General features: G+C 47.5%; 1 protein-coding gene across 1 annotated transcript in view; it reads right to left on the bottom strand.

Annotated features, from left to right (window-relative positions):
• The window catches only part of LOC129843364 (rho guanine nucleotide exchange factor TIAM1-like), a 127782-nt gene that overhangs the window by 24645 nt on the left and 90216 nt on the right, over positions 1-12921 (bottom strand). The window contains 2 exon segments of the mRNA XM_055912064.1: positions 183-251; positions 1619-1819. Coding sequence (XP_055768039.1) covers positions 183-251; positions 1619-1819 — 270 coding nt within the window.

Here is a 12921-nt window from a genome sequence, read left to right as displayed (position 1 = left end):
AGTGTGTGTGTGTGTGAGTGTGTGAGAGAGAGAGAGTGTGAGAGTGTGTGAGTGTGAGTGTGAGTGTGAGTGTGAGTGTGAGTGTGAGTGTGAGTGTGAGAGTGTGTGAGTGTGAGTGTGTGTGTGTGTGTGTGTGTGTGTGTGTGTGTGTGTGTGTGTGCGTGCGTGTGTGTCAGTCATACCTCATCCTGAGTGAGGCAGGTCTCCTTCTGTAGTGGGGTTAAATACCTCCCGATGAGACAATGAAGATCCTGCGTAGACAAGAGTGAATCAGGCTTGATTAGGGTGCTGAACACAAACAGACACACACACTCACAGGGATAGTTAAAGAAAGGTTAAAGAAAATTAAAAAATAAATGGATACAATTAGAATAGAATACACTCTGGCTTAAATGGCAGATTTAACATCTCTGATCACAACCAAGGTATTCAACTGTTAAAATAATACTGTTCCTAATCACATGTAAAGATATAGATTCTTCATTCTCTAGGTTTCACACTGACCGGGTTTGTTAAAGTATTATGACATCTCTGTCAAGTAATATCTCTGTTTCTAATTAAATCAGATTACATATTAATATCTCTGTTTCTAGTTAGATCAGTTTACATATTAATATCTCTGTTTCTAATTAGATCGGATGACATATTAATATCTCTGTTTCTAATTAGATCAGTTTACATATTAATATCTCTGTTTCTAGTTAGATCAGATTACATATTAATATCTCTGTTTCTAGTTAGATCAGATTACATAATATCTCTGTTTCTAGTTAGATCAGATTACATATTAATATCTCTGTTTCTAATTAGATCAGTTTACATATTAATATCTCTGTTTCTAGTTAGATCAGATTACATATTAATATCTCTGTTTCTAGTTAGATCAGATTACATAATATCTCTGTTTCTAGTTAGATCAGATTACATATGTATTGAGGTTATATTGTGGGTTTGCTTTGATATCTCAGAGCTTTTCTGTAATCCAGTTATTATACTGTAATATGTATTGCTTTGCTATATTCTATAACCCAGTTATACAATATACTACGTATTGCTGTGATCGGTAACCCAGATATAACTCTGCCCAGTCACATGTGTCCTGTACAAAATGGGGCTAGGAAAGTCTGTCTGTCTGTCTGCCATTTGTCCTGTACAGAATGGGTTAGTCAGTATGTCTGTATGTCAGTCTGCCATGTGTCCTGTACAGAATGGGTTAGTCAGTATGTCTGTATGTCTGTCTGCCATTTGTCCTGTACAGAATGGGTTAGTCAGTATGTCTGTATGTCAGTCTGCCATGTGTCCTGTACAGAATGAGTTGGTAGTATGTCTGTCTGTCAGTCTGCCATTTGTCCTGTACAGAATGGGTAAGTCAGTATGTCTGTCTGTCAGTCTGCCATGTGTCCTGTACAGAATGAGTTGGTAGTATGTCTGTCTGTCAGTCTGCCAAGGGCACAGCAGTGTGCCTATAGGTCTCCTGGGGTAGAAACACAGATGCATCTGAATTCTTCACTTGGAGAACACACACACACACACACACACACACACACACCAACACCCCCCCCCCCCCACAAACACAAACACCCCCCCCACACACACACACCAGAGATGTAGTACTGACTTTGACATAGGTGCGTTCGGTCTCCACGAGCTCACAGATGACTTTGCGTAGCTTGTCGGCGTCAGAGAGCTGACGGGTGGCGGTGCCGGTGGCGGGCGGAGGGAAGGGCGACTCCAGGCTGGGGGAGGAGGAACTTGTGGCACACTCAGACGGATTCATGTCATGGAGACTGCGACAGAACGCTGCGACCTGCTCCGTACTCTACAGAGGGAGAGAGAGGGGGGGGGGGGGAGAGGAGAGAGAGAGAGGGGTGGAGAGAGAGGGATGGAGAGGAGAGAGAGAGGGATGGAGAGAGAGAGGGATGGAGAGAGAGAGGGATGAGAGGAGAGGGATGAGAGGAGAGGTAACGAGAGAGAGAGGGATGGAGAGCAGAGAGAATGAGAGAGAGAGGGATGGAGAGGAGAGGGAATGAGCGAGAGAGAGATGGAGAGAGAAAATGAGGTAGAGAGATGGAGAGAGAGAAAATGAGAGATGGAGAGGAGAGAGAATGAGAGAGTGATGGAGAGAGAGAGGGGAAGAGAGAAAATGCGTAAGACTACTTTGTACCTCAGTTCTGCAGGCAGGCGATGGAGAGAGGGATCAGAAGAACAGACGAATAAAGAGAACAGAAGAATCTGTTTACATCAGCCACGTCCTTCCTCTCTCTCTCTCTTACCCTCTTATGTCAGTTTCCTACCTCCTGATCAGTCTCTCCAAGGCAGGAGGAAAGAAAGTATGTACGACCGGGTGACACTTTCCTTCAGCTCCTCTAACTCTGAGGCCGTCTGGCAATTAGTGACGACGCAGCGAGGAGAGGCAGGATGGAGAGACGGAGCGAGGACAGGAGAGGGAGGATGGAGAGACGGAGCGAGGACAGGAGAGGGAGGATGGAGAGACGGAGCGAGGACAGGAGAGGGAGGATGGAGAGACGGAGCGAGGACAGGAGAGGCAGGATGGAGAGACGGAGCGAGGACAGGAGAGGGAGGATGGAGAGACGGAGCGAGGACAGGAGAGGGAGGATGGAGAGATGGAAAGGGAGCTTTAAAAAATCATTTGCACTCATTCGTCTATTTTGGGCCTGTCATAACAGTCTTTCTCTCTCTCTCCTTGTGTTTTCCTGATGGCTGATGGTATTGATCTCTCTCTCTCTCCCCTTGTGTTTTCCTGATGGCTGATGGTATTGATCTCTCTCTCCCCTTGTGTTTTCCTGATGGCTGATGGTATTGATCTCTCTCTCTCCGTGTGTTTTCCTGATGGCTGATGGTATTGATCTCTCTCTCTCTCCGTGTGTTTTCCTGATGGCTGATGGTATTGATCTCTATCTCTCTCCCCTTGTGTTTTCCTGATGGCTGATGGTATTGATCTCTCTCTCCCCTTGTGTTTTCCTGATGGCTGATGGTATTGATCTCTCTCTCCCCTTGTGTTTTCCTGATGGCTGATGGTATTGATCTCTCTCTCTCCGTGTGTTTTCCTGATGGCTGATGGTATTGATCTCTATCTCTCTCCCCTTGTGTTTTCCTGATGGCTGATGGTATTGATCTCTCTCTACCCTTGTGTTTTCCTGATGGCTGATGGTATTGATCTCTCTCTCTCCGTGTGTTTTCCTGATGGCTGATGGTATTGATCTCTCTCTCCCCTTGTGTTTTCCTGATGGCTGATGGTATTGATCTCTCTCTCTCTCCGTGTGTTTTCCTGATGGCTGATGGTATTGATCTCTCTCTCCCCTTGTGTTTTCCTGATGGCTGATGGTATTGATCTCTCTCTCCCCTTGTGTTTTCCTGATGGCTGATGGTATTGATCTCTCTCTCTCCGTGTGTTTTCCTGATGGCTGATGGTATTGATCTCTCTCTCCCCTTGTGTTTTCCTGATGGCTGATGGTATTGATCTCTCTCTCTTTCCGTGTGTTTTCCTGATGGCTGATGGTATTGATCTCTCTCTCTCCGTGTGTTTTCCTGATGGCTGATGGTATTGATCTCTCTCTCCCCTTGTGTTTTCCTGATGGCTGATGGTATTGATCTCTCTCTCTCTCCGTGTGTTTTCCTGATGGCTGATGGTATTGATCTCTATCTCTCTCCCCTTGTGTTTTCCTGATGGCTGATGGTATTGATCTCTCTCTCCCCTTGTGTTTTCCTGATGGCTGATGGTATTGATCTCTCTCTCTCCGTGTGTTTTCCTGATGGCTGATGGTATTGATCTCTCTCTCTCCGTGTGTTTTCCTGATGGCTGATGGTATTGATCTCTCTCTCCCCTTGTGTTTTCCCGATGGCTGATGGTATTGATCTCTCCCCTTGTGTTTTCCTGATGGCTGATGGTATTGATCTCTCTCTCCCCTTGTGTTTTCCTGATGGCTGATGGTATTGATCTCTCTCTCCCCTTGTGTTTTCCTGATGGCTGATGGTATTGATCTCTCTCTCCCCTTGTTTTCCTGATGGCTGATGGTATTGATCTCTCTCCCCTTGTGTTTTCCTGATGGCTGATGGTATTGATCTCTCTCCCCTTGTGTTTTCCTGATGGCTGATGGTATTGATCTCTCTCTCTCTCTGTGTGTTTTCCTGATGGCTAATGGTATTGATCTCTCTCCCCTTGTGTTTTCCTGATGGCTGATGGTATTGATCTCTCTCTCTCCCCTTGTGTTTTCCTGATGGCTGATGGTATTGATCTCTCTCTCCTTGTGTTTTCCTGATGGCTGATGGTATTGATCTCTCTCTCCCCTTGTGTTTTCCTGATGGCTGATGGTATTGATCTCTCTCCTTGTGTTTTCCTGATGGCTGATGGTATTGATCTCTCTCCTTGTGTTTTCCTGATGGCTGATGGTATTGATCTCTCTCCTTGTGTTTTCCTGATGGCTGATGGTATTGATCTCTCTCTCCCCTTGTGTTTTCCTGATGGCTGATGGTATTGATCTCTCTCCTTGTGTTTTCCTGATGGCTGATGGTATTGATCTCTCTCCTTGTGTTTTCCTGATGGCTGATGGTATTGATCTCTCTCCCCTTGTGTTTTCCTGATGGCTGATGGTATTGATCTCTCTCCCCTTGTGTTTTCCTGATGGCTGATGGTATTGATCTCTCTCTCTCTCCCCTTGTGTTTTCCTGATAGCTGATGGTATTGATCTCTCTCTCTCTCCCCTTGTGTTTTCCTGATGGCTGATGGTATTGATCTCTCTCTCTCTCCCCTTGTGTTTTCCTGATGGCTGATGGTATTGATCTCTCTCTCCCCTTGTGTTTTCCTGATGGCTGATGGTATTGATCTCTCTCTCTCTCCCCTTGTGTTTTCCTGATGGCTGATGGTATTGATCTCTATCTCTCTCCCCTTGTGTTTTCCTGATGGCTGATGGTATTGATCTCTCTCCCCTTGTGTTTTCCTGATGGCTGATGGTATTGATCTCTCTCTCCCCTTGTGTTTTCCTGATGGCTGATGGTATTGATCTCTCTCTCTCCCCTTGTGTTTTCCTGATGGCTGATGGTATTGATCTCTTTTCAGATAATCAAAACCAAAACAATACATACAGCATGTTGCCTAGGAGACCATGTTGCCTAGGAGACCATGTTGCCTAGGAGACCAGCAGTGTTAATCTGCATTGTTGGCATATAATAATTTAGGGCAGAAATAGATGGGTTGGTTGTTTAGCAACAAAACCGAGGCGTGTGCAACTATGGGGAAAAACAGATGGGGTTGACTTAGACTGTTGACAACTATTCCTAAATCAATATAAAAACAAGCTTATATTTTGGGTTCTGATGGGGTTCGACAGTTGAACTAAGCCCATGAGGCATTTATAAAAGTTATATTCTGTAATAATCAATAGGTACGTATCATTCATTTATTAGTCCAAACATGAATGTCCTGCACAGTCATCCTATTTCCCATTTAAAATACACCACATGACCAAAAGTATGTGGACACCTGCTCGGACATCTCCTTCAAAATCATGGGCATTAATATGGAGATGTTCCCCCTTTGTTGCTATAACAGCCTCCAGTCTTCAGGGAAGGCTTTCCGCTAGATGTTGGAACATTGCTGCTATAACAGCCTCCACTCTTCTGGGAAGGCTTTCCGCTAGATGTTGGAACATTGCTGCTATAACAGCCTCCACTCTTCAGGGAAGGCTTCCCACTAGATGTTGGAACATTGCTGCTATAACAGCCTCCACTCTTCTGGGAAGGCTTCCCACTAGATGTTGGAACATTGCTGCTATAACAGACTCCACTCTTCTGGGAAGGCTTCCCACTAGATGTTGGAACATTGCTGCTATAACAGCCTCCAGTCTTCTGGGAAGGCTTCCCACTAGATGTTGGAACATTGCTGCTATAACAGCCTCCAGTCTTCAGGGAAGGCTTCCCACTAGATGTTGGAACGTTGCTGCTATAACAGCCTCCACTCTTCTGGGAAGGCTTCCCACTAGATGTTGGAACGTTGCTATGGGGACTTGCTGTTGCGTTAAGATTTCCCTTCACTGGAACTAAAGGGGCTCGAACCATGAAAAACAGCCCCAGACCATTATTCCTCCTCCACCAAACGTTACAGTTGGTGCTATGCATTCGGGCAGGTAGCGTTCTCCTGGCATCGGCCAAACCCTGATTCGTCTGTCGTACAGCCATATGGTGAAGTGTGATTCATCACACCAGAGAATGTGTTTACACCACTCCAGAGTCCAACGGCATCGAGCTTTACACCACTCCAGCCGATGCTTGGCATTGCGCATGGTGATGTTAGGCTTGTGTGCGGCTGCTCGGCCATGGAAACCCATTTCATGAAGCACCTGACGAACAGTTCTTGTGCCGACGTTGCTTCCAGAGGCAGTTTGGAATTCGGTAGTGAGTGTTGCAACCGAGGACAGACAATTTTTACACGCTTCAGCACTCGGCGATCCCGTTCTGTGAGATTGTGTGGCCTACCACTTCAAATCAAACTTTATTTGTCACATGCGCCGAATACAACAATTGTAGACTCTACCGTGAAATGCTTAATGACAAGCCCTTAACCAAAAGCGCAGTTCAAGACTAAAATAAAAAGTAATAATAAAAAGTAACAGAATAAGAATAACGAGGCTTTATACAGGGGGCACCAGTACCGAGTCAGTGTGCAGGGGTACAGGCTAGTTGAGGTAATCTGTACATGTAGGTGGGGGCGAAGTGACTATGCATAGGTAACAAACAAACAGCGAGTAGCAGCAGTGTACAAAAGGGAGGGTCAATGTAAATTGTCCGGTGGCGATTTTATGAATTGTTCAGCAGTCTAATGGCTTGGGGGTAGAAGCTGTTGAGGAGCCTTTTGGTCCTAGACTTGGCGCTCCGGTACCGCTTGCCATGCGGCAGCAGAGAGAACAGTCTCTAACTTGGATGACTGAAGTCTCTGACAATTTTATGGGCTTTCCTCTGACACTGCCTTTTATAGAGGTCCTGGATGGCAGGAAGCTTGGCTCCAGTGATATACTGGGCCGTTCACACTACCCTCTGTAGCGCCTTACGGTCAGATGCCAAGCAGTTGCCATACCAGGCGGTGATGCAACCGGTCAGGATGCTCTCGATGGTGCAGCTGTAGAACCTTTTGAGGATCTGAGGACCCATGCCAAATCTTTTCAGTGTCCTGAGGGGGAAAAGGTGTTGTCGTGCCGTCTTCACGACTGTCTTGTGTGTTTGGACCATGATAGTTTGTTGGTGACGTGGACACCAAGGAACTTGAAACTCTCGACCCGCTCCACTACAGCCCTGTCGATGTTAATGGGGGCCTGTTCGGCCCTCCTTTTCCTGTAATCTACGATCAGCGTCTTTGTCTTGCTCACGTTGAGGGAGAGGTTGTTGTCCTGGCACCACACTGCCAGTTCTCTGACCTCCCTATAGTCTGTCTCATCGTTGTCGGTGATCAGGCCTACCACCGTTGTGTCATCAGCAAACTTAATGATGGTGTTGGAGTCGTGTTTGGCCACGCAGTGGGGATTAAGTACACACCCCTGAGGGGCCCCAGTGTTGAGGGTCAGCGTGTCGGAGGTGTTGTTACCTACTCCTCCCACCTGGGGGCGGCCTGCCAGGAAGTCCAGGATCCAGTTGCAGAGGGAGGTATTTAGTCCCAGGATCCTTAGCTTAGTGATGAGCTTTGAGGACACTATGGTGTTGAACGCTGAGCTGTAGTCAATGAACAGCATTCTCACATAGGTGTTCCTTTTGTCCAGGTGGGAAAGGGGCAGTGTGGAGTGCGATTGCGTCATCTGTGGATCTGTTGGGGTGGTAGGCAAATTGGACTGGGTCTAGGGTGTCCGGGAGGATGCTGTTGATGTGAGCCATGACCAGCCTTTCAAAGCACTTCATGGCTACCGATGTGAGTGCTATGGGGTGCTAGTCATTTAGGCAGGTTACCTTCGCTTCCTTGGGCACAGGGACTATGGTGGTCTGCTTGAAACATGTAAGCATTACAGACTCGGTCAGGGAGAGGTTGAAAATGTCAGCGAAGACACTTGCCAGTTGGTCAGCGCATGCTTTGAGTACACGTCATGGTAATCCATCTGTCCCTGCGGCTTTGTGAATGTTGACCTGTTTAAAGGTTTTGTTCACATAAGACTACCGAGAGCGTTATCACACGCATGAGGCGGCGCAACCTAAGATTCTCCACATGGCGGCTTCTTATCATTGTTACTAAGATATCTGGCCATCCAGATTCACAACACACAGCCTTCTTGCCCCATCGAAGCGCATTCATCGTTCTCTTGGTGACGTTGTCAGCTAACCTGTCTATAGACCGGGTGTGAAAGAGAGAAGTGTACTGTGCTGTTTTGCAGGAATAGACTTTAGACTTAAATAATTCGATATGTGGCGTGATTCATTTGGCATGGAATTTATGTCAAGCCAACACACCTGAGGAAGCACACATCTAATTAAACGGATAAGGAAACCAATCTAAGAAAAGTTAAGAGACTGAAAGCATGTTTCGGGTCAGCAAAACTAATTTGCTAGACCAATCTCATAGCTAACACAAAAGGACCCAGTGTTTCATGAGGTGTCCATGACACAGTGTGCTGAAAGACCAGACCGATGACTGATACTAGAAGAGCGGTTGTACACTATGACTGTGTCCCAAACGGCACCCTATTTCCTATTCAGTGCCCTGGTTAAAGGTAGTGCACTATGTAGGGAATAGGGTGCCATTTGGGACGCAGTGGAGGAGAGCTGTTTTACCAGAGAACATAATGAAGAACATCTGAAGAGGAGACGGATAGTAACCTCTGACCTGTCTAACGCTGAAGAGGAGACGGATAGTAACCTCTGACCTGTCTAACGCTGAAGAGGAGACGGATAGTAACCTCTGACCTGTCTAAGGCTGAAGAGGAGACGGATAGTAACCTCTGACCTGTCTAACGATGAAGAGGAGACGGATAGTAACCTCTGACCTGTCTAAGGCTGAAGAGGAGACGGATAGTAACCTCTGACCTGTCTAAGGCTGAAGAGGAGACGGATAGTAACCTCTGACCTGTCTAAGGCTGAAGAGGAGACGGATAGTAACCTCTGACCTGTCTAACCCTGAAGAGGAGACGGATAGTAACCTCTGACCTGTCTAACGCTGAAGAGGAGACGGATAGTAACCTCTGACCTGTCTAACGCTGAAGAGGAGACGGATAGTAACCTCTGACCTGTCTAACCCTGAAGAGGAGACGGATAGTAACCTCTGACCTGTCTAACGATGAAGAGGAGACGGATAGTAACCTCTGACCTGTCTAACGCTGAAGAGGAGACGGATAGTAACCTCTGACCTGTCTAAGGCTGAAGAGGAGACGGATAGTAACCTCTGACCTGTCTAAGGCTGAAGAGGAGACGGAGAGTAACCTCTGACCTGTCTAACCCTGAAGAGGAGACGGATAGTAACCTCTGACCTGTCTAACGCTGAAGAGGAGACGGATAGTAACCTCTGACCTGTCTAAGGCTGAAGAGGAGACGGATAGTAACCTCTGACCTGTCTAAGGCTGAAGAGGAGACGGATAGTAACCTCTGACCTGTCTAACGCTGAAGAGGAGACGGATAGTAACCTCTGACCTGTCTAAGGCTGAAGAGGAGACGGATAGTAACCTCTGACCTGTCTAACCCTGAAGAGGAGACGGATAGTAACCTCTGACCTGTCTAACCCTGAAGAGGAGACGGATAGTAACCTCTGACCTGTCTAACCCTGAAGAGGAGACGGATAGTAACCTCTGACCTGTCTAACCCTGATGAGGAGACGGATAGTAACCTCTGACCTGTCTAACCCTGAAGAGGAGACGGATAGTAACCTCTGACCTGTCTAACGCTGAAGAGGAGACGGATAGTAACCTCTGACCTGTCTAACCCTGAAGAGGAGACGGATAGTAACCTCTGATCTGTCTAACGCTGAAGAGGAGACGGATAGTAACCTCTGACCTGTCTAACGCTGAAGAGGAGACGGATAGTAACCTCTGACCTGTCTAACGCTGAAGAGGAGACGGATAGTAACCTCTGACCTGTCTAACCCTGAAGAGGAGACGGATAGTAACCTCTGACCTGTCTAACGCTGAAGAGGAGACGGATAGTAACCTCTGACCTGTCTAACGCTGAAGAGGAGACGGATAGTAACCTCTGACCTGTCTAACGCTGAAGAGGAGACGGATAGTAACCTCTGACCTGTCTAACCCTGAAGAGGAGACGGATAGTAACCTCTGACCTGTCTAACCCTGAAGAGGAGACGGATAGTAACCTCTGACCTGTCTAACCCTGAAGAGGAGACGGATAGTAACCTCTGACCTGTCTAACGCTGAAGAGGAGACGGATAGTAACCTCTGACCTGTCTAACCCTGAAGAGGAGACGGATAGTAACCTCTGACCTGTCTAACGCTGAAGAGGAGACGGATAGTAACCTCTGACCTGTCTAACGCTGAAGAGGAGATGGATAATAACCTCTGACCTGTCTAACGCTGAAGAGGAGACGGATAGTAACCTCTGACCTGTCTAACCCTGAAGAGGAGACGGATAGTAACCTCTGACCTGTCTAACGCTGAAGAGGAGACGGATAGTAACCTCTGACCTGTCTAACGCTGAAGAGGAGACGGATAGTAACCTCTGACCTGTCTAACGCTGAAGAGGAGACGGATAGTAACCTCTGACCTGTCTAACCCTGAAGAGGAGACGGATAGTAACCTCTGACCTGTCTAACCCTGAAGAGGAGACGGATAGTAACCTCTGACCTGTCTAACGCTGAAGAGGAGACGGATAGTAACCTCTGACCTGTCTAAGGCTGAAGAGGAGACGGATAGTAATCTCTGACCTGTCTAACCCTGAAGAGGAGACGGATAGTAACCTCTGACCTGTCTAACGCTGAAGAGGAGACGGATAGTAACCTCTGACCTGTCTAAGGCTGAAGAGGAGACGGATAGTAACCTCTGACCTGTCTAACCCTGAAGAGGAGACGGATAGTAACCTCTGACCTGTCTAACGCTGAAGAGGAGACGGATAGTAACCTCTGACCTGTCTAACCCTAAAGAGGAGACGGATAGTAACCTCTGACCTGTCTAACGCTGAAGAGGAGACGGATAGTAACCTCTGACCTGTCTAACGCTGAAGAGGAGACGGATAGTAACCTCTGACCTGTCTAACCCTGAAGAGGAGACGGATAGTAACCTCTGACCTGTCTAACGCTGAAGAGGAGACGGATAGTAACCTCTGACCTGTCTAACCCTGAAGAGGAGACGGATAGTAACCTCTGACCTGTCTAACGCTGAAGAGGAGACGAATAGTAACCTCTGACCTGTCTAAGGCTGAAGAGGAGACGGATAGTAACCTCTGACCTGTCTAAGGCTGAAGAGGAGACGGATAGTAACCTCTGACCTGTCTAACGCTGAAGAGGAGACGGATAGTAACCTCTGACCTGTCTAACGCTGAAGAGGAGACGGATAGTAACCTCTGACCTGTCTAAGGCTGAAGAGGAGACGGATAGTAACCTCTGACCTGTCTAAGGCTGAAGAGGAGACGGATAGTAACCTCTGACCTGTCTAAGGCTGAAGAGGAGACGGATAGTAACCTCTGACCTGTCTAACGCTGAAGAGGAGACGGATAGTAACCTCTGACCTGTCTAACGCTGAAGAGGAGACGGAGAGTAACCTCTGACCTGTCTAACCCTGAAGAGGAGACGGATAGTAACCTCTGACCTGTCTAACCCTGAAGAGGAGACGGATAGTAACCTCTGACCTGTCTAACCCTGAAGAGGAGACGGATAGTAACCTCTGACCTGTCTAACCCTGAAGAGGAGACGGATAGTAACCTCTGACCTGTCTAACGCTGAAGAGGAGACGGATAGTAACCTCTGACCTGTCTAACCCTGAAGAGGAGACGGATAGTAACCTCTGACCTGTCTAACCCTGAAGAGGAGACGGATAGTAACCTCTGACCTGTCTAACCCTGAAGAGGAGACGGATAGTAACCTCTGACCTGTCTAACGCTGAAGAGGAGACGGATAGTAACCTCTGACCTGTCTAACGCTGAAGAGGAGACGGATAGTAACCTCTGACCTGTCTAAGGCTGAAGAGGAGACGGATAGTAACCTCTGACCTGTCTAACCCTGAAGAGGAGACGGATAGTAACCTCTGACCTGTCTAACGCTGAAGAGGAGACGGATAGTAACCTCTGACCTGTCTAACGCTGAAGAGGAGATGGATAGTAACCTCTGACCTGTCTAACGCTGAAGAGGAGACGGATAGTAACCTCTGACCTGTCTAAGGCTGAAGAGGAGACGGATAGTAACCTCTGACCTGTCTAACGCTGAAGAGGAGACGGATAGTAACCTCTGACCTGTCTAACGCTGAAGAGGAGACGGATAGTAACCTCTGACCTGTCTAACCCTAAAGAGGAGACGGATAGTAACCTCTGACCTGTCTAACGCTGAAGAGGAGACGGATAGTAACCTCTGACCTGTCTAACGCTGAAGAGGAGACGGATAGTAACCTCTGACCTGTCTAACCCTGAAGAGGAGACGGATAGTAACCTCTGACCTGTCTAACGCTGAAGAGGAGACGGATAGTAACCTCTGACCTGTCTAACCCTGAAGAGGAGACGGATAGTAACCTCTGACCTGTCTAAGGCTGAAGAGGAGACGGAGAGTAACCTCTGACCTGTCTAAGGCTGAAGAGGAGACGGATAGTAACCTCTGACCTGTCTAACCCTGAAGAGGAGACGGATAGTAACCTCTGACCTGTCTAACGCTGAAGAGGAGACGGATAGTAACCTCTGACCTGTCTAACCCTGAAGAGGAGACGGATAGTAACCTCTGACCTGTCTAACGCTGAAGAGGAGACGGATAGTAACCTCTGACCTGTCTAACGCTGAAGAGGAGAC

This window comes from Salvelinus fontinalis, unplaced genomic scaffold, assembly GCF_029448725.1.
Source record: "Salvelinus fontinalis isolate EN_2023a unplaced genomic scaffold, ASM2944872v1 scaffold_0126, whole genome shotgun sequence".
NCBI classification, from domain to species: Eukaryota; Metazoa; Chordata; class Actinopteri; order Salmoniformes; family Salmonidae; genus Salvelinus; species Salvelinus fontinalis.
Note: the sequence above shows the minus strand (reverse complement) of the source record. Positions and strands in the feature narration are given on the sequence as shown.